This window comes from Neovison vison, chromosome 9, assembly GCF_020171115.1.
Source record: "Neovison vison isolate M4711 chromosome 9, ASM_NN_V1, whole genome shotgun sequence".
Lineage (NCBI taxonomy): Eukaryota > Metazoa > Chordata > Mammalia > Carnivora > Mustelidae > Neogale > Neogale vison.
In genome coordinates this window covers 101,303,509-101,325,448 of record NC_058099.1, presented here as the reverse complement: position 1 = coordinate 101,325,448, position 21,940 = coordinate 101,303,509, and the positions used below count along the sequence as shown (strand labels likewise).

Below are 21,940 nucleotides of genomic sequence, written 5' to 3'. Positions count from 1 at the left end.
AGACGCACGGCGCGACGTTTTCACCGCCGTCCTCCCCAGCGCCGACATTGCGGGGTCTCTTTCCTAGTGACTGGCCTTGTCTGGCCGGGTGCGCAGACGGATGGACGCCCCTCTGGGGGCTTCCTCCCCTCAGCTCCTTCCCAGTAGTTAGTTTCTTTCCTGTGGCCCTGGCATCTCCGGTATCACGCGGCTTCTCGCTGCACGTGTCGGCTGAGCCGAGGGATGGTTCTGGAACGCGTGGTCGGTGTTTCCCGTTGCGAGCGGACGGGCCGTCTGAGTTGTCTCTGGGAGATGTGTCTGCCCTTGCGGAGGCCCCTGGCCTGCTGCACAGTCAGCCCTCCAGGCTGGGGGTTTTCTGGGCCTGACTGCGGTTTTTCTCAGATCCTGGAAATTACACCTTTTCACGAGGATGCCACATCCAAGAGCGTCAGGCTTTGGTGAATAAACTGCCCCCACTAATTAAACAGCAGCCCTGCTTTGAAGTTGTCTAGATATGCCGGGAGTCCATCAATTAAATCACAGCAAGCGTTCCTGATTCCGATCACAGGTAGAGATGAGTGGGTGGGGAGTGTGAGTAACAGAACGTTCTGAGCGACGTGGACCCAAACAGGAAGGCGGCCTGGACCCCAGTCCCAGAGCGTGGGTCGAGCTTCATTAGTAAATTTTGCCTAATGGTGTCTCCGCCACTAATGAGCGCGCCCGCGTCTCCGTGGAGAGGAACCTGCGAACGGAACACGCCGTGTCCCCGCTCTGCGGAGACAGATTCCTCCTCCGACAGGGCGAGTCCCGGTGCCCCATCCGAGGCCCATGCTGCGAGCCGGCCCAGGGGTATTCCGTGGGACCGGGGCTGGTTTGTGGTTTCCACGCATTTCCCCGCCTCAGGGCAGGCTGGGCTCCACCCTCCGCCCCAAAACCCCGACGACTTACCAAGCATCACCAGACACCGTTGGTGAATCTCGGTGTTGGGTCACCCTGCAGACGGCGGCTGGTTCAGCCCGGCCAAGGGGACGCCCCGAGTTCCCGGTTCAGAGCCGGTAACCCCATGCCTGGCGATGAAGGCCGGATCCAGCTCAAAACCCAGCTTCTCCCAAGTGACTTCTGTCCGAGCTGTCTGGCTGCCGCTGCGTCTTTGCGCGGCTTAGATGCAACCTAGCGGGTCTCCGGCCCCGCGGTCCTGAGCCTCCCGCACTCCTGCCTGTCTTCGGGCCGAGTCAGGCGTCAGCAATGTGAGGGCGCTGGAGGTCGGCTCTCCCCGCCCTTCTTCACCGGAGAGTGTTGGTGGTGGGCAGGGACCGTGGGACGGGACGTGGACTCGTTTCCCCTGTGCTCTCCACGGAGGGTAGTAGGGAGCCATGGGGGGTCACGAGGTCCCATGTGGTGCATCCCCGTCTCCCCTTGTGTTAAGCCTTCCATCACGGGTGTGGTCCGTCCGTCACAGGCCTGGGCCAGGTCATCGTTCTCACCCCCGATCCGTGCAGTTCCTGTGTGCTTGGCCTCTGCATCGGGTCTCTGCTTCCAGGCATTAAAGGGTAATTTTGACAGGAACCAAACTAGGCATGTCACGTATCCTTGTATTAAACCAGCCTCGTTGAAATTGGACTCATATTAGGTGTTCTCCTTTCTCTAAACGTTAAAAAATATTAATAATAATAAGGGGCTAATAATCACGCCGACCTGACACCAGCGATGGTTTCCGTGCTCCTGTGGCTTTGCCAGATACATAATAGTGACATTTTGATGGGTTTGGGGGAGAGTTTTTGTGGCCATTTAGTTGGTTTTGGCTTGTGTTTGGGGTGTTTGCAAGCCTTCTGGGGGGCAGGAGAGACCCTTTGGAATCTGGAAATGGGGGCCTGTGCTGCCACCTGTCACCTGTCCCCAAGCTCGTATTTGGCTCGTATTTCCAAGCTCAGCTGCCTAGAGCAAGGCTTCACCTTGAGAGCGGCCTGGAGGGTCTGCTGCTTTGTCCGCTCTCGTTTCTATTTGAGACACACAGTGAGGCGGCCCCATCGAATCATAAACCGTCTCCTGTGGACGTTTTTAAACCCACGGTGGTAGACGCACACGACCCAGGGCTTCCCATCCCAGCCACTGCTGTGACCGCCGCTGTCCACTCCGAGAGCTGCTCCGTGGGTCTCCCCCGGATGAACCCGCCCCCACTGAACGCTGGCTCCCGCCCACCCCCGGCCCTGGGGCGCCCCATCTGCCTGTGAGCTTGACGACGCTGGGGACCTTGTCAGCCGTGGGTCAGTCCTTCCGCGTCCGGCTGTTTCCATCAGCTTCGTCCGTGTGTCCCTGGGCAGGATCTCCTGTTTTCTAAACCAGGCGATGCTCGGCGTGGACGTTCCCTCACTGGTCGGCTTTGACGCCACCAACCCGGGTCCGTCGGGCTGGGTTGTCACAGCCACCCCTGACGTCACCGGCTCTCCCCCACCCTGCCCTGCCCCCGACTGGAGGGACCGGGTCGAGGCCCGGCTTCCAGGTGACAGTCGGAAAGCGGAGGGACAGGAGCCACACAGGGACGTGGGGCCGGCCTGCGTCGTGCCCACCCTGCTTTCCCCCAGGACCGGGGATGGGCGCCCACCTCCTCGTGCGGTGCTGCCAGTTCAGCAGACCAGACCCGCACCTGCGCGGGGTGTGGGTGAGTTTGGGGGCGTCGCTCCTGGGACCCCGTCCCTACGGGGTGGGCCGCTGGCGCTGCAGGATGAGACACTTCAGTCCTCACCGCCGTGGCTCCATCCTCCGCGAGCAGACCCGGGAGCCGGGAGCGGAAGGAGCGGGCTGGGAGGCTCTGCGGTTCGGGGTGGATTCGGAGCTGCGGGGCCGATGTCCGGGGGGCGGCCTGCAGACGGGCTGCAGCGGGGCTTTGTCTCGCCCACCGGGGCTCCAGCCTGTCCCCGCCCTGCATGGGGCGCGGCGTCGGCTCCCACACTTCATCGGCACGGGCAGCCAAGTGTCCGCGCTCTGCCGCCCGGGGCTCCCTGGTGCTTCCGTCCCACACCCCACGCTGCAGGAGCCTTCCGGGAGTTGGCGCAGGGCCCGTGCCTGCAGGTGCTCTGGAGACCGTGGGCAGCTGGGCTGGGACACGGTTGCGTCTGCTCGGAAGCCGAGGAAAGGCCTTGCCCTGAGCTCTCACTGACGTCCTGCTGTGCTCTTCTGCCCAGGGGACCCGGAGGCTCCCGACCCGAGCGACGCTTTGGGACAACTGGACGGACCGGACGGCCCCCTCCCAACTCTGAAAGGTAAACTGTGAGGAGCTCGGGGGGCAGGTGTCCGAGAGCGTCCTCGGGATCCCACGAGAAAGACCCCCGCGGCGGGCACCTGTCCCGGAGGGGCGGCTGCGGACCCGGGCCGGGGCACCCGGGAGCCGGCGCCGGCCTATCAGCAGGGGTGGTGGCCCGCCTGCCGCTGCGCTGCCGTTAGAGCCGGCTGGAAGGTGACGGTGGCCGGGGACAGGGCACAGAGGGGGCGGGTGGCCGCTGGAGGGAGGCAGGGGCCTCGTGGGGAGCTCCGTGGGCCCGAGCAGAGCCTGAGGGGCTGGACACGTGGCCTGGCCGCTGTCCCCTGCTGACGGGTGGGCTTCCTGGGGTCACTCGTCACCCCGACGGGGCGGGCGGCCGGTGGGCGGCCCCCCTCCTGCTGCACCCTCCGTCCCTGAGTCGTCTGAGGTCACCATCTCAGCCCAGCCGCCGTGACGAGACCCCGCACCTGGGCGGGCGCCTCAACGGGAACTCGCTCCCCAGAGTCCTGGCAGCGGGGGTCCAGCAGGGTCGGGTCTGGGGAGGCCTGTCTGCGGGGCCTGTGATGGGCGCGTTCCTGCCGTCCACGCGGCGGACAGAGGGCTGCTCTCCCTGTCGGGGTGCCGATCCCCCTTGTGGGTGCTCCGTGACCTAACGCCCCCAAACGTCCACCGTCAAAGGCCACCCCCCAGGGGGCTCTAGGCCCTGAGATACGCGGTTTGGGGAGAGTCGGTTCAAAGCCTGACGCCTGTCTATTGAAACATTCGGTTTAGTTCTGCTAACCCTCCAATTATTCGAAGACCAGAAAACCATCGTAATTTCTTAGGGCCTGCACATTCGAGGCTCCCATGACCCTGAAGGAAGGTGTTTTCCTCCACGTGTCCACGGTGGGGTCCTCTGAGCGTCGAGCAGCTGGGACTCATGTCTGCTGGCTTTAGTCTAGGGGCTGACGCATCCCTGCAAGTCCCGAGGGGCTTCCGGGGTCACAGGGGCGCTCACCTCCCTCCTGGCTCCGGAACGCTCACCAGCGCATGTGGTGAGCTGAGGGGTCACTTGGCTGAATCGAGGGCACCGGGCTCCCTGCTCCGTTGATGGCGATGGTGCGTAGACCTCGCTGTGACCTCACAGGGACCCAGGGTCCTCGTAGGGCAGGCCTCCATCAGGACAGGGACACGTCCCTGGGGAGCACGGCCTGTGCTCTGGATGCTGGGTCTCGGGCAACATTTCTTAAGAAGGAAGAGCGTTTTGGTGGTTTTGATTCTAAAATCATTTCTCAAAAGGCTGACTTAGCCCACGGTCCAGATGGCCCACACATATTCCGTGTCGGGCCCTCCGTACCAGCTGCTGTGTGAGGCCCAGGCACATGCTGGGGACCCCAGAAGTCCAGCAGCATTGTGTGTGGTCGCTGCCTCCTGAGGTTTCCATGCTGGGGAGTCAGCATCCTGAGTCCTTGACAGAGCGGCTCAGAGGAATAGACGGGGATGCGGTCAGCTGGAAGGAAGGGGGGGCGTCCTGGCAAAGGACAGGATGTTACTCTGAGAGCTGAAGAGCTGACGGGCAAGGAGGGGGGTTCCTGGGCCTTGGCAGCGCCCGTGCAAAGGCCCTGAGGTCAAGACAACTCATTGTCTTGGGGTAGCTAGCGTAGGTCACCAGGGTGAGCAGGGGCTAAACCTACATGGCCCAGTACCAAGGCCATCAGGCACGTGCGGGTCTTTAAATTTAAATCAATTAAAACAGAATTAAGATTCCAGCTCCTCAGTCCTCTGAGCTGCATTTCAAGTGGTCAGTGGCCACATGTGGCTCACGCAGTCATGGCACAGATCTAGAACATTCCCTCACCACAGAAAGTTGTGTTGGGCAGCCCAGGGGAGGACACACAGCTCTCCAGGTGGCAGAAGAATGTTCTGTTTTATTCTGGGGAGCGCCGTTCTCCACCGTGCAAGATTCTGGCCTGGGGCACGGTGTCGCCAGATCCCGCTCTGAGACGATCGCCCTGGTGGCCTGGAGAGTGATGGCGGGACCGTGGAAGGGGCAGCAGGAGAGAGTGAAGGGGAAGATAGGAGGGAGGTGGCACCGGCTGAGGAGGCTGGACACACCCCTGCGAGCCCGTCCGTCCTGCGTGACTCAGCCGCAGACAGCAGTGCTCCTCGGGGAGCCGCGTTTGCAGCGGCCCCCGCCCCCCGCCAGGTGCAGAGTGCAGGCCTCCAGGGGCCCGGCCTGGGTCCGCAGGGACAGAGGGACTGGGGGGGGGGCACCGCCCAGACCCAGCTGTGCTGCCAGCAGCGTGGGGGGCAGAGGCGGCCGCGGGGTGGGAGGTCCCGCAGGTCCCCTGGAGGGACCACACCCTCCCTCCCTTGCTGGCCGAGGCGTGGAAGTGCCCGTGGGAGGTGCTCACAGGACTTACTCCCTCCGGGCCACCGGCTCCAAACACGGAGAAGTCGGGTCTGTGCCTTGGGTGGTTTTCTTGGTCCTCCTTTTTGGTATTCGAGCAATTTCTCAAGCCCACAGCTGCATACTTTGTCACGCCGTCTGCTGAGTTGGGATTCGATGGCCTCCGGTCTGTTTTGTGGGAAAACCGGGCTGCTTCCCGTCTCCGGCTCGGAGGCATCTGGAAGCTTGCGTTCCCTTCTCCAGAGCACAGGAGCACCGTCTGCGCGGGCTCCCTGGTGAAGCAGGAGCATGTGGAGGTGTGTGGGCGCGCGTGTGTGTGTGTGTGTGTGTGCGTGTGTCTCAGGTGTTCTTGCACGCGTGTGTGCGCGTGTGTCTCTGTGTGTCTGTGCCCGCGCGTGTGCTCAGTATGTATTCTTGCACGTGTGCGTGCGTCTGTGTGCTTGAATGTTTGCGTGCCTCTGTGTGTACACGTGTGTCTGTGTGTGTGTGTGTGTGCGCACACTGTGACGGGACAGCGTGCCCAGTGCCCGCAGTCGTCGGAGGGACGGGGTCTCAGTGTGCGGTGCCCACCAGGCAGCAGAGGCAGGACGCGTGTGCTGGGTGGCAGGTGTGACTGTCAGCATCAACCCGGGTTCCCGGTGACTGGACCTCAGCAACCCCTTGGGGACGGGATCCCCGAGAACGGCCATGGGGAGCCTCAGGGACCCCAGTCATTCCCTTATGGCCCTGTTCTCTGGCTCCTTCCTGTGACGTTATTTCTTCTCGGGTTGTGGCTGCTGCACAAAGAGACACTCACTCTGCCCTTCTCTCTGCTCCCCCGGCCTCCTGCTTCGCTCAGTGACAGGAGTCGGCCTGGCTGTGCCAGGCTCACTAATCCCCGTGCTTTTCTGTGCCACTCCGGGGAGCGTCCTTGCTTGGCCCTTTCGGCTGAAACCGTACAGAAAGTTCAGAACAGCTGGACGGCCCGTAGGAGCCACTTCCTTACTCCGGTCGGCGTTTGTGCGGGCCCCACCCCTCCCCCCTCTCTAGACCCTCCGGCGGATAAAGACGGCCGCTGGGCCGGGCCTCGGAGGGAGAACCGCAGTGCGTCCTCCGAGCAGACTCGGATCTGGGCACGAGGTCCGAGCGTAGACGGCGTCTGTGCTCGGGTCCCCTGCACCCCAGAGAGCGCGTCGCGTATGTAGGGTCGGGGGCCGGTCCTGAGACAGATCGCTGAGCAGAAAGCCTGCGTAGGAAATAAACACGACAGACACGGTGACTTACAGCTGACGAGTCGGCCTGAAATCCCCGCGTGCCAGGCCCGTCCCCACAGGCCTGCAGCCGGCCCGCGGCTCCAGGAAAAGTGCTGCCTCAGCGCCGGGTGGTGTTCGCCAGGAGCCCGTCTTCCAGCTGCGCAGACACACGGGGGACACGGAGGGCCGTCTGTCACTCGGCAAAGGTGCCTCCGGCCGGCGGCCGTTCGCTCTTGCGTCCAAGGCTGTATTTTAAGCATCTGTGACACGTCTCGGGTCTGGTAAAATCAGTGCTTTGGAAGGTTTGTGGGAAGTGGATCGCGTCTGAGACCCCAAGGGCGGTGCGGCCGGGCCTCTCCCAGCACAGCCACGGGCTCTGTCCCCAGGGGCTCCGGAGTCACGGGGCAGCGTCCACCCTTACCCACCGGGCCGCCCCTGCCATGCGCGGCGTGAGGCGCCGTCAGCCGAGCTCCGTGTTGGCGTGGATGAGGCCCCTGGCTCTGCCGCCCGAGCCTCGGGTTCCCGACTCCTGGAGGACGCAGGGATTGCTGACGTGTGTGCTGGGTGCGTTTCTGGGACTGCCGATGTGAGCATGTGACGGTCCCCGGAGTTTGCCGCAGGCGTGGGGGCGCCGAGCGGACGGGCGACGTTGGGAGCTCAGCCCTGTTGCAGACACAGGGTCAAGGGCTCGGAGTCCATCGCCGCTCCCCGGGGTGGTGGGGGGCACTGACGGATCTGCCTCGCTCCTTCCCGTCACCAGGAGCCACAGAGCTGGGTGGACCGTCCAGGACGTGGCCAGACTGCACAGTGTTGGGAGAGAACCTTGGGGAGGTGTTGGCCTGTCGCCCCGGCTCCTTCTTCCTCTGTCCCTACCCTCTGCTGGAGCTTCCCAGGGCTCTCGTACCCAGCAACCACAGACAGCGTGTTTCGAGCCACAGAAATCGGTCTCCCAGCTCTGGAGGCCAGATGTCCACCAGGCGTGGGCTTCCCGGGCTCGTGGCTGCGTCTCTCACATCTCTGCCCCTGTTGTCCCACAGTCTCCTCTGTGTGTCTAAGCCCCCAGGTCCCTCTTCTGATAGGGACGTGAGCGCTTGGACGAGGACCCACCACATGACCTCGTCTTAATGTGATTACATCTGCCGCGACGCTGCTTCCAAATAAGGGCACATTCTCAGGTTCCGGGAATTAGGCCCCAACACATCACTGGGGACACAGTTCACCGCGTGACAGGACGGACCCCTCCCCCGAACGTGCAGACGTTTGCACGCACTTCTCTCGGGACCTCACGCTTCCTTTGCTCCTGTTTCCCCACGTTCTCTCGTGCCCGTCATTCCTGCTCTCGCTCCTGCCCCGCGGCTCCTCCGCTCGTCCACCCACGCGGCTGCCCCCATCCGCGCGGTTCTGCGCAGACCACTAGACAGCTCAGCGGGGACGTCTGAGCCGGAGTGACCCACTGCCCCGGCCCCCGGCTGATTTATTGGCCCATAAATGCTTTCCCTAGAAAAGAGCCCTTTATGTGCTCTGGCGGGGCTCTCTGGGTCCCCTCCTCACCTGCCCGGCCAGGCAGGTTGTCTGTTTTATCTCCCCCCAGTCAAAGCCCTGCGGCCTGTGACCCCTCGAGCGCACAGCTTTCCTTGTCTCCTTCCCAGACCAGTCAGCATGGCCTGGGGAACAAGGGACTCCTCAGACACCTCGATAATCTGACCAAGTCCGCGGACATGTGGGCGGTCAGCAGGGACTTTAAAAAAAAAAAACACACACACGGTAATCGCTGATCTGTCTGCGAGGCAGGCATGGTTGTTAGAAGTCACTGTGCTGTGCAGCAGGAGAAACGCTCTTGGCGATGACCGGGAAGACTTCTGTCCTCCCTCTCCCGCTGTGGGGCACCGGCTGGCCTGTCTGCCAGGTCCTCGGTTGTCTGGGTTTGCCCACTTGGGCTGTTCAGTTGTGTCCGGAGAAGTTTGGGGGCGCACCCAGAGGGAGCCTTGTGAGCTAGAAGAGAGGTTAGCAAAAGTTAGTACAAACCGCATATTTTGCACAAATGAGAAACGAAGCCGGGAGTTTAAATGGGTGCCTGTGAATAAAGCCGAGGGCCGAGGCAGCACTGTACTTCACCTTGAAAGAACTTTCTTTCTGGCTTTCATTATGGCCCCAGAGAATTAACGGTGGCTACAGCGGTGGACCAAACTAACGTGGCCACCGTCCCACTTAAATTACATACAAATGCTCCATAAGAATGAGTAAAAGAGGTCACTGCTTAGATGAGCTTGCAGAGAGAGAGCAAGGAGGAGGAATGCCCAGGGGCCAGGAAGAGACAGGAGGCAGAGTTGTGACAGCCTTGGGCAGGATCAGCTGGAGGTGGTTCCGCTCTGTCTGCAGCCTGGGAAAACGTCCCGTGGTTTCGTTCATCGGAGACAAAGAATTGTCTCCTGCAGGTGTCACTGCTCACGGCATGGGCTCCCCGGCCACGAAAGACAGCGTCCCCATGGGGCTCTGGGTGGATCCCTGGACTCCAGAGGAGGAGGAGCACCAGGAAGTCTGGGCACCTTGACAAAAGTGGGGGTGGGCAATGGGGTTCTGCGGGTGCATCAGATTCTCCAGATGCTGGAAGACCCCCCACCTGTTCCCCCGGCCCTGAGTGTAAATGCTCATTAGAAAGAATACCCAGGAGGGGGAAAATGCTAGCTGAGATCACATGAATAAACAAATCCCTGCATGTTACGATTTCACGTGGAATCAGAGGTATTACGTTTCCTTCAATCAGAAGAAATAGGAATCACAACAAAAATCAAATTTGCCTTTAGGAAAATGAAAGAATTTCCTCTTCATACTCCCTCAATAAGGCCTCTGAATGATCATTCTGCTACAGAGGCTGTTCTGGAAGGCTCAGCTGCAGCAGGAGTCTTGGATTTCAGGGTCAAACTGGAGGGAATCCAGGAGGTGCAGAGAGCTGAGTGTGGTAGGTGAGCCTTTGGCAACAAGCTAGGAGACCCACAGACTACAGCCCTCGCCTGAACCTTGGCTCAAAGGGGCAAGCGCAGAAGCCACTACCATGAGGAATCACACTCGGACCCACACCTCAGGAAACTCAGGAAAGTTCTCGGGGAATCCCAGGCCCTAGAAAACATGAAACGTGAAAATTTGGCACTGCCTGTTGCAGGAACCCAGTCCTGAAGGGGTTCCCGCAGGAAAACCAGCCCTACAGTGGAAAATTACAAAGCACAGTTGGAGAGGCTTGGGATGAGTGGTGAGCGAGTAAACAAGGAAGCCAGAAGGATTAAAAATAAAGGAAGAAAAGGCCGTGGTGGGTTTGAAAACCAAACAGACCTTCTAGAAATAAAAAATTGTAGTCAGAGAACTGAGAAAATTGATGGGCAGGTCAAGGAGCGGAGGGTGCACAGCTGGAGATTAAAAGAGGGAATTAAAAGCAGTGAAGTGCACTGAGGAACCACAGACAGGAGGAAGTTCGGCATCTGACTGGCAGATTTCCGAGGAGAGATAAAGGGGCTGTAGAAACAATGAGGGACCGATGGGGAATTTTACAGAATTGATGGAATTGGGAATGGTACTAAGACCCATTAATGCTACATGCAGATAAATCCACAGCTAGGGATACAAGGGGATGGCAAACACAGAGGGGAACTATGGAAAAGTAGTCTACGAGGGGAAAGGTCGGATAACTCACAAAGGAATAAGAACTAGCCTGACTTGCAGCAGTCAACACAGAAGCCTGGAGACGGCGGTGTAATCTCCAGTCTAGAATTCCATACCCAGCTAAACTGTCCCGCAAGTCGGGAAGTCCGAGGTCACCCTCGGACCAGGACTGAGGGTGTTTACAGCCTCAATCTTTTACCTAAAGAGCAAATATGAATCAGGATGAGAAAACATCCAAGTAACCTGCTCTTCCCTAAGAGAAACGTTTACAGGCCGATAAATCAGTAAGGGAAAAGTGGAGAATAAGGAAATCGATAGAAAATGGGAAAGGAGGATTAAAATGAAATGAAGAATAAAATGCATAATGAAAACATTAAAAATAAAACTTGCCAGTTAAAAATCCCATAGTTCACATATACAGACACATCAAATAACATGTTAAATTATTATATGTTGTTTAGAAGATTCATATCTAAAATCTAATCATAAAAATGATTGTAAAAGTTAAAAATACTGTAAGATCAAAGTACCCTGAGGTAGCTACCTTAATGTCAGACAAGTTCTCTTTTAGACGGAAGCCTTGCACAGTGGTCTAAAGAGGGAAGTTTAGACACCCCGCAACATAGTTTCCAATATATAGACACAACTTGACAAAATTGCTAATAGTCATCTGACAAACACACCATCAGTGAACACAGGTGCCGTTGAAAGAGAGAAACTTTAAAAATTTGAAAAATTTGACAAGCTTAATCTAATGGGCATATGTATATCCCTGCCCTGAGCAGTTCGAGAAATACATTTTTTTAAAGATTTATATTTATTTTGTCATCGGAGAGAGTGAGAGAGCACTAGCTCTGAGAGGCAGAGAGAGAGGGAGAAGCAGACCCCCCCCCCCCCGAGCAGGGAGCCCGAAGTGGGGCTCGATCCCATGACCCAGAGATCAGGACCAGTGCCAAAGGCAGATGCTCAACCGACTGAGCCACCCAGGCGGCCCAAGAAAACACATTCTTACCAATAAAATGTCACTGGCCCCGTGACATCACTTCTGCATGCGGGTGGATCCTTTCCAGATATTTTTGTATGTTGCGAGATGACGCATGTGTACAGGGGGTCATGGAACACAAGCAAAAAGGTGGGTACGGCTGACCGCCCCTCACCTGGGGAAAAGGTAAAGAAATCATGGTTGGTTTGTACTGTGAAACATGCAGTCATGAAGATAAATCCCAAGCTGACTTTGAGTGAAAAAAAGAAAAAAACTAGCAAAGAAGATCTTTCAGGGAAAATTTCTAAAAATATAGAACAATAAAAATGCGCATCAGAATGGTGCATACCTGTTCTCAGGAGAGGGAGGAAGAGATAGGTAAGTGTGGATTTTCGTTGAATCCTAGAATGTTTAATTTTTTTAAAAAGTGTTCTAAGTCAATTATGGTAAATGTTAGCATAAAATATCGGTGTTGTGTGCACTGGTATCTATTATATTTCTATTCGCATTTGTTGTGTGTTTGTACCATTTCAGTATTTAAAATTAAGTTGGGAGGAACTAACACTGAGCAAAATCATTAGGTAAAAGGAGATTCGAGCAGTATGAACTTTTAAAGCAAATAGCCAACGGTCACACTGTTGGCTATTTGAAGAAGATACCTGCATAGAAAATCCAAGACAGTCATCTTAGAAGCTGTTATAGCTCGTGAAGATAGTTCAGTAAAGTGCCAGGATTAAAGGATATTATACGTGGCGGACAGAATATTGCCATTCCGAAGATGTCACGGGATCCTGGGAACATGTCCCCTTGCGTGGTGCAGGGACTTTGCAGATGGGAGTAAGTTAAGGATTTTGAGAGGGAAATGATCTTGGATGATCCAGGTGGGCCCAGTGTCGCCACAGAGGTCCTACAAGAGGGAGGCAGAAGAGGCAGAGTCACTGGCTGGAGACCTGGTGATGGAGACGGAGGGGAGTCTTGTCCCCGGTCTTTGGAGGAACTGTCATTAGTGTGAGAGGAGAAGTAGAATTCCTCTTGGGCCAAGAAGAGATCATTGTTATTTTAATGTGTCGTTTGCTATTTTACATTACAATGTGATGAGTATTTTATAAGCCCTACTCTGCAAACCTAGATGAAGCATTTGAATATTAAACAACTTGAAAGTGCTTCCTGTGAAACCCTCTGATTCAGCTGGGCTCTGGCCAGAACACAGTGAACGGATGAGTGTCCCCTCATCTGTGACGGGGATTATATCAGAGGAACCCCTTCACACGGTCACATCAGACTGGGTGTGTGTCCAGGGTCTCGGGGTCTAGGTTTGGAGCTGCAGGAACCAGGTCTCCCCCAGTCCAGTGAGCAGCTGAGTTCATGAAGAGTGTACAGGCAGCACGTCACCTGCTTGCTTCCAGGGGGATGTCATCGTGTCCCTCACATGACAGCTTTGTGTCCTCCGCAAGAGCTCTGGTCCACAAGCGAATCCAGTGCACTGAGAAAAGGTTGGCCAGGAGAGAATCAGGGTCGGATCTAATGGTGTGGGTAGTAAAGATTAGTGCTAATTAGGGAAACTTCTCAGGCAGCTGTCTGTCCACTCTCCCTTGTCAAGGAGAACCATCCTTGCCTCATAAAACCCGCAGCTTCCCATCCCCTCTGCCACTTCCTGTCACCCAACATCAGGGCCCATCCCCCAGCCTGTGAAACGTACCTCAAGGGTCCCCTGGAAACGCTGTAGTTTCCCATCCAGTGAAGGCTGACGGGTTCCTAACAGGTATGTGCTATCTTTACACTTCGTTTCTTTCTTTTTCTTTTTTTAAGATTTTATTTATTTATTTGACAGACAGATCACAAGTAGGCAGAGAGGCAGGCAGAGAGAGAGGAGGAAGCAGGCTCCCCGCTGAGCAGAGAGCCCGATACGGGACTCGATCCCAGGACCCTGAGATCATGACCTGAGCCGAAGGCAGAGGCTTAACCCACTGAGCCACCCAGGCGCCCGTCCACTTCATTTCTTTAAAAAAGGATAGGAACCTGCCAGAAATCAAGCCAGAAGATTCAGAGCGTGGCTATATCTGATGGCCATTTCCAGACTGCTCTGGTGTCTTAGTTTTGTCTGCGGTGAGTTCATCTCCTCGTGGCTGGTTGTCTTCTCCAGCCGCAGGGTGTGTGCTGTGGAGGGTTAGCGTGCGTGTTCATCTTGACAGCGTAACCTCCCCGCCCCCGACACACACGTGCGCACACTTACACGGCATCACACACACGACAGAGGCACACCCCCCACCACAAATACACATGCCACGTCACACCCATGTCACGCCACGCACACAGCTACACACCCCTGTACCACACACACCACACAAACACATACACTCAACACGCACACAATACAGCACCACATCACACGCGTACGCCACCTACCACATACGTGCCTGCACACACACACACACACACACACACACACACACACACGGTACCTGCACACACACACACAGACACACGCCTCTCCTCCGCCATCGGTTTCACTTCCTCTTGTCCTCCGTGGCCTGTGTCACCGGCGGAGAGTCCCCAGCCCTGGTCGGGTTGAGCCACATCCCAGCCCCGCGGGGAGCCCCGCGCAGCTTCTTCCGGCTCCTGCCCCACGTGCAGCCTTCAGCAGCGCTCAGCCTTGACGTCCTTGTTCTGTGCAGGCCAAGGAGGAGCTCATTTTTGAGGAGGTGTCCGGTGACAAATTGTTCTTCCTGAGGCTTGACGTGGTGGTGCGGCTGGACGGAGGACGGCTCTTCTGAGCGGGAGCTGCGTGTGCGTCCGTGAGACCCGGTGAGGCCGGAGCTGGCCCAGAGCAGCCCAGCTGATCCTGTCTTCGGGGCTCCAGGTTCCTGCCGTCCAGGGTGTTCCCGTAGCCCCCAAGTCAGGCCTCCCGGTGCCCTCGTGTGGTCACGCGTGCACCTGCCCGGAGCCGTGAGTGCGTCTGATGCGCACGTCGCTCACGGAGGCCCAACTAGGCGACTCCCGCCGGTGACCCCCCGCTCGGACCGGAAACAGGTGCCCTTTCTGTGGTCTCCATGTGGTCTCAGGCTTTTGGCATTTTTTGGCTTTTTGTTGGTGATCTCGCTGTTTTAAACCCCTGCAGCAATGGTGCGAAGTGCTGTCTCGCGCTCTGAGCGCCAGAACGCGGACGTGTCTTACGGAGAAGATGCGCGACAGATAAGTGTCCTTCAGGCCGCAGGGCTGGCGGGGACCCCGCGTCGGGGTCAGCAGTACGTGTTAACGAGGCGTCTTCGGACAGAAACACGGGCACAATGAGGTTGTGCCATGACGGACGACAACCCTGTCCGCATCTCCCCGGGAGCCGCGGTTGGCTCATTCAGCGTTCTTAGAACCTTCTAGAACATGAGGGCCGCCGGGGGCGGGGACGGCGTGCGTCTAGGTGACAGGTCACGGGGCGGCGCCGTCCTCGGCCCTGACAGCCCTGTGACTGCCGTCCTCCGCAGGCTACTTTCTGAACTTCCTGGAGCCGGTGAACAACATCACCATCGTCCAAGGCCAGACGGCCATTCTGCACTGCAAGGTGGCCGGGAACCCCACCCCCACGGTGCGGTGGCTGAAGAACGACGCGCCCGTGGTGCAGGAGCCCCGGCGCGTCATCGTCCGCAAGACGGAGTACGGCTCCCGGCTGCGGATCCAGGACCTGGACACGACGGACACGGGCTACTACCAGTGCGTGGCCAGCAACGGCGTGAAGACCGTCACCGCCACAGGCGTGCTGTTCGTGCGGCTGGGTGAGTCAGGGCCGCGGGACGGCGGCGCAGGGAGCCCCGCGCCCGGCCCCGCCCCAGGACGCGAACCTGCCGTGGGACACGGACCACGCGCGGGGCGGCAGAAAGGAAATCAGACCGTTCCCCGAGGCCCCCCTCGCGGTGCACGAGGTCCGGGCTTGACCTGGTCCCCGTTGACTAGTCGTAACAGAAAGTAGGCACCGGCGCAGGGGTCCGGAAACCCGGCGAGCAGAAAATCACCCCAGATGCAAATGGGAGCTTCGAGGTGCAGGGGGACCCACGGCCAGGCCGGCCACGCTGGGGGGACAGGCGGCTGCTGTCCACAGAAGTCGGGCCAGCAGCAGAGCGGGGTGACGGTCCCCCACTTGCGCGCTCCTCACAGGGGCCGGTGGGGCGGGATGCGTCCTCTCTGACCTCCGTGGGGCGGGGGTCCCGCACTGCCCCAGCCCCGGCACACGGGCTGCAGACAGCTCGGGCCCCGGCTGGGAATCTGACCTGGTGAGTCAAGGTTGGATGAGGAGAGACTGAGAAGAGCAAAAACTCCACAAACCTCTCCAAACGCTCTTGCATGACAGAGAGCGGCCCGTCCACACCCACGGTTTCCTGCGTGCCGGGTGTGGGGTCTCGGGCCGCAGCGGAGTCCAGACCCAGGTCGGCTCACCGCAGACGGGCCCGCTGGGCTGTGGCTGCTTCCCTGTTGGCGGGGCTGGAAAAAGGTTTGATTCCACATCATGAAGGATTAATAACCTGCCTTTTTTTTTTTTTTCCTTTTCAGGTCCAACACACAGCCCAAATCACCACTTCCAGTAAGTATCCATTTCCCTCAACCATTTTCTCATTCCCCGAGGGCTCCCGTTATGTAAGGATCCGGGGTGGAAATGTGGCAATGACCTCTCTTGGCCGAGTTGGCTGGACGTCGGCTGGACTTCACACAAGACTGTGGCTCGGGGCCGGGACCCTGTTGGAGTTTCCACGGCCTCGCATCGGAGAAACGTCGTGAGGCCAGGGGCTGCGGGATAGGGACCTCGCGAGGCAGCTGGACGGGGTGTGGGCGTACGGGCCAGACGGCTGGGGTCACCCGGGTCCTGGAGACAGGGGCGCTTCTCACGGAAATCCCGGCCCCGCTCACGACCGCACCGCCAGCCGCGGGTCGATGGCAGGTGTGGCCACGTGCCTCAGGGTGTCCCCCGGCGCAGGCGGGTGTCAGCCCCCCGTCCGAGGTGAGGACATTGAGGCTCAGAGCTCTGGCTCGTGCGTCTTCCCCGAGCCGTGGCTGGGTGCTGGGAACCCAGGCGTCTTGCCCTGTGTCTCATCTCTCCATGTACCCGTCTATTTGGGGACGTTCTCTTCCGGACCCTCCACGTTCTGTCACCCTGGACACAAGAAACACTCTCTTTGGGGTTGTGTTCGAGGTTAGCAGGGGCTCCTGGGCTCCCCCTTTCTTGTCCTGACAGATCAGAGAGCCATTGCTTCACCCCCAAATGTTGCAAACAGTGACACGGATGCTACATGTGGGTTAACGTGGCTCCTCCGTGGTCCCCCGGCTTCTCGGCAACACTGGCCCCTGGGGTGGGTGCGGGGCTCCTGGTACCGAACAGCGGATGCCACCTGCAGAAGGTAGATTTTGGAGGCCATCCTGTGCTGAGCGGGGGCGTCAAGAGTCCGTTGTGCGGAGAGTGAGGCAGGGAGAAGGGACGTCAGAGCCACGGCTGGGCGGCTTCGGAGAAGCGTCCGTGACTTCAGAAGTGGCCCTGCCTTACTTTTCCATACTTGGTCATCTTGTGTATATAAATATTACATAACATAGATGTACGAGGACAGTGTAGTTTATTAGATAGGCAAGTATCAATTCTATTTGCATATTTGAATTTCATATAAAAACCCAGCAATTTTTTTTAAGATTATTTATTTATTTATTTGACAGACAGAGATCACAAGTAGGCAGAGAGGCGGGCGGGGGAGGGGAGAGGAAGCAGGCTCCTGGCTGAGCAGAGAGCCTGACGCGGGGCTCGATTCCAGGACCCTGAGATCATGACCCGAGCTGAAGGCAGCGGCTTAACCCACTGAGCCACCCAGGCGCCCCAACACCCAGCAATATTTTTGCATTTATTTTCTTATGGTTTTTAATGAAGGATTAAACAGCACGTTGCCATCCATTCTTCGGGCCGTTCCGGTCACGGGAACGTCTCCGCAGCTGGTCCCCCCAGCCTGGGCCCCAGGATCGCCTCCACGGTCTCCTGGAGGTGCTGGGGGGGGACCTCTCTCGGGGTTTACCTCTACCTGCAGGGATACCCCATCCGCCTGCCGTTGACTTTCTTACCTAAAAGCCATACTGAAGTGATGAGCAGGCTGTCAGCCTATTTTAAGGTTCCCTGACTTTCTCCCCATCTCTGTCCCTGGCAGAGCGTGCGATGTTCCCACGGTGACGAGAACCTTCCATCCTACATGCGGTGTGGTCGCTCTGTGTGTCCCGAGACGGGTGTTCGTGTCTCTAGGGGGCGCTCTCCACATGCTCCTTTTTTTCTTAATTTAATTATTTGACAGAGAGATCACAAGTAGGCAGAGAGAGGAAGGGAAGCAGGCTCCCGGCTGAGAAGAGAGCCCGATGCGGGGCTCGATCCCAGGATCCTGGGACCATGACCTGAGCTGAAGGCAGAGGCTTAACCACTGAGCCCCCCAGGCGCCCAGAGATGCTCCTTGTTACTAGCGATTCCGCCCCGGAGGGGTGCACGGGTTGCTTCCGCACCATACGAGGACTCGTTGTCCTAAACTTGCAAACTTGCAGACCACCAAGTCTGTTCGTGTCTGCTGCTCTGAAGGAGGAAAACTGGTAGTGGCCACGTCGGCTGGTTTGCGCGTTTGCAACAGACGTTCCTTGACACTTGTGGTTCCTCTTGGTCAACTGTCTCTTCGCAGACTTCGCCCACCGCCCTAACACTGTTCCCTCCTGAGTTTTAGTAATTATTTATCTCTGTCTTGATTATACAGAAGTTAAAATTTTTCGGTCGCTTATCAGTAGTCACTGATAATTTTATGGTGTTCGTTGCTGTGTCTTATTAAAGAACACCCTCATTTCCTTGAGGAATTCTGGTGGTATTTCGACCGGAATGATAATGAATTCTAAGGTAAGGTTGGTGAAAATTAACATCTAAATTGAATTGTCCTATCAAAGACCACTTTCTTCAAACTTGAAGGTACGCCTTTTTCCTCCAAAATATATATTGGATATAGATATATAAAAATATATATAGTATTTTTCAATTTATTTATTTGAGAGAGAGACAACATACCTGTGAGCAAGAGAGAGGGGAGAGGGAGAAGCAGGGTCCCTCTGAGCAGGGAGCCCGATGCGGGTTTCGATCCCAGGACCCCAAGATCATGACTGGAGCCAAAGGCAGATGCTTCACCAACTGAGCCACCCAGGCGCCCCTCGTAACATTGTATCATGAAAAATTACAAGCATGTGGAAAAGTAGAGAGAATGACAGCGAATATCCAATCCGGATGCCCCTGCCACTCCGGTTCCCGCTGCTGGCCTTATGGCTTCTCTCCAGCCCTCAGTCCATCTGTGGTGTTTTCCACAACAAGTTACAAGTATTTGTGCCCCTGAACTTAATGCTGCGGCGTGGACAGGAGTTCGGTGTCTGTGTACTAGGCTTGCTGCTGCTTTGGAGTTAAACACCGCACGGCGAAGAGCACGATCTGCCGTATCACCTTAATAAGGTCCAGCAAGTGCAACAGCCTCTGCCGTGCAACCCTGCCCAGGCACAGAACATCCCTGTCCTCCTAGAAAGTTCCACCGTGCAGCTTCTCAGGCGGCTCCTCCTCCTCGGGCAGCCACGGTTCTCATTTCTTTCTGCCGTGGACTCCTTTTATGTATTTTAGAACTTTCTGGAAATGAAATTCGACACACGTAGCCACGCAAGACTGGCTTTTCTCACTTCATGTGAAGTGTCTGAGGCGCCTGTGTTAGGTCACTGCCTTGTCGCTGGAGGTTGCCCCACTGTACGTCTACACCCGTGGGTCCATCCTGTTGATGATGGACGCCCAGGTGATTCGCCCCTTTGGCTCTTAGGAATAAGGTGCTGTGGATATTCTCAAACACATTTTGGCGGGCATATATTTTCATTTCTGTTCAGCAAATACTAGGAGTGGTATCGTTGGCTCACAGGGTGCGTGTCGAGTTTTGTCAAAAACGCCAGCAAATGCCAGACTTCCCTAAGGTGGCTGCGCCACCGGCGGCGAGGAGAGATCCGGCCGCTGCGTGAATCCACTAGCGTTTGGTCTGGCTGGTGTTTTTAATTAAGTTGAGCCATTCTGGTGTGTGTGTAGTAGTTCCACCGATCTTTACGTCCATTTAATTTCTTGAAAAAGCCATTTTCGTTAAGCACTTTAACTGTTCAAACAAATGCATTTAAGACTATAACATGTCCTCTGAATAATGCTTTGGCTGCATTTCTCCCCTTCCCGCCAGGCACACAGGCTTTTCTTGTGATTTTCTGATTCTTGTTGCGTTGTCATCAGTGGTCTGGGGACGTATTTTACTTCAGTGATTTGCTGTGATTTTTTCTGGGGCCAGTTCGATGCAGTCGGTTCTTGTGAGTCTTTCCTGCCGCATGTTCCGGCGGTGGTCACACGTAGGTTGCTTCATCTACTCGGTCACACGGGTTGAGTGTGTAACTGAAGGTGTCTTTGTGTTTTCGTCTGCACAGTTTATAGATCTCCGGAAATAGGTGAAAGTCATCGGTACCTGTTCTGGGTTTGTCAGTTTCTGTCAATTTCCTTCCGTCCTTTCTTTTCCTAAATGCCTATAGGTTTGAGGCTGTACAGCTTTTATTTTGTTTTTAGTCCCTTTTAGTGCTTTTTGCTTTGAATTCAGTGCTGCCCGACAATAATATGGCTGCTCCTACCTCCTTTTTATTTTATTCATTCATTTATTCATTCATTTAGTTAAAGATTTTACTTACTATTTATTTGGTAGAGAGAGAAGGCACGAGAAGGGGGAGGCCAGAGACAGAGTGAGTTGAACATATTTAGTTTGTTTAGTGACCGCTGAATTGCCCCTCGGTGCAGTCTGTCCTCTTTACTTGCAGATTCCCTGGCTGCACATTTTCTTACTCGCTAAAATCCCATCGTAACTCCGAAGCCAGTACTCAGGCGGTTTCGTTGTCAGTCACGGACGTGGGCAGGGCAGGGAAATGTGTGTTGCCTGGGCGCACGTCCCACCCGAGGTCTGCGGTCTTCCTTCAGCCGCCCCTCGGTGAACACGGTGTTCTCAGTCTGTTCTCATTTGGGGCTGCTTGTGGGTGATTCGCTGTGCAGGGCGGCTCTGAGCTCCGCGCTGAGGTGCTCCCGAGAGTTCCCGAGCTCCAGATGGCTGACGGGCCCCACGGAGAAAACACGTGTGCTAGATAAGCTTCCTTCGGGCGGGAGTTACGGTGCTGTTGCCCTCCGCTGGACGTTAGTGAATCATCGACACACGTTACAGAAGGTGTCTTCAAACAGAAACACACACGGAACAAGGTCACGGGTCCGCGCTGTGAGCGGGAACCGCTGCGGCTGCCCTCACACGGCCACACCTGCGCCCACGGGCAGAGCGTTGGACGCCAGGACGTGGGCGTGAGCGAGGTGAAGGGATTTACTGCGTTAAAACACGGCTTTTCCTTTCATGCTTTTGAAGGGAGGGTGAGGAGGGTGTACGAGGGGAACAGGGGCTCCAAGAGCAGCCGTGCCTCTTACTCGGGCGCCGCTTGGGTAACGCGAGGGGTTAACAGGAGGCTGCGCGTCCCGTGTTTGGTGTATGGGCTCCATTTTCATCTGCCCTTTAAAACGTGGTTCGACTTCACGGTGACAGACCCGTGCGTCCACAGTGGCGTAGCCGGGTGGCTTGGGCATGCGGCAGGGCAGGGCAGGCGGGGTGGCCCCCGGAACCCACCCTGGTTCCTGCACGGCTGTGCTGGGTCAGCGCCGCGGTCCCCCCGTGTGAGCACCCCGGTGCTTCCGCAGGGGCTGCTTGCAGGGACGTGCGTGGCTCTTGGGGGCGGTTGTGAATTAGGCTCGTGATGGGCTTCCGGGAAATCGACAAACGGGGCCGCGTCCCCAGCCCTTTTCTGACGTCACAAGGTGCGAGTGACTCCAGGGCTCTGGCCGCTCACCCGCCGGGCGCTCCCAGCCCTGGAAGCCCCGTTTCCCGGTCTGACTCTCTCCCCGTCTCCAGGCTGGGACTCCGCGGCCTCAGGGCACCCCCGGGCGGGTGACTCAGAGGCGCCCCACAGCCGGCGAGTCCAAACAGGGCTCGGCAATCTGCTCCCTCCAGCTCCTCCCACTGCTGTTTTTGAGGGACGGTCATAACCGAGTTCAAGCTTTATCCTAATTACAGGAAAACAGCACTATTAAAAAAAACACACTCAAACTGCCAACAAGCCAGTGATTAAAAATGACTTCAGGAGAAACCGGCTGCCTCGCCGTAGGAGAGGGAATGTCCCGGGCAGAGGCTGGCACGGAGCATTTGAGGTTTAAGCCACGGACGCCCGCCCTGGTCTCGCTGAGCTGGAGAGAGGGAGGAGCCAGCCCGGGGGTTCTCCCTCTGTGACTTCTCGCTGTGGTAGGTTCTCTTTCTTGGAAAACGTAACTCCTGAAATCCCGTAGTGCTGAACTTGAATAAGAGAGAGGAACTGTTCGT

General features: G+C 57.1%; 1 protein-coding gene across 2 annotated transcripts in view; it reads left to right on the top strand.

Annotated features, from left to right (window-relative positions):
* ROR2 (receptor tyrosine kinase like orphan receptor 2) overlaps window positions 1–21,940 on the top strand; it is a 152,749-nt gene that overhangs the window by 112,573 nt on the left and 18,236 nt on the right. For both annotated transcript variants that reach the window (XM_044266106.1, XM_044266108.1), the window contains exons 2-4: window positions 3,162–3,239; window positions 14,975–15,262; window positions 16,035–16,065. In XM_044266106.1, coding sequence (XP_044122041.1) covers window positions 3,162–3,239; window positions 14,975–15,262; window positions 16,035–16,065 — 397 coding nt within the window. The remainder of the gene's footprint in view (window positions 1–3,161; window positions 3,240–14,974; window positions 15,263–16,034; window positions 16,066–21,940) is intronic.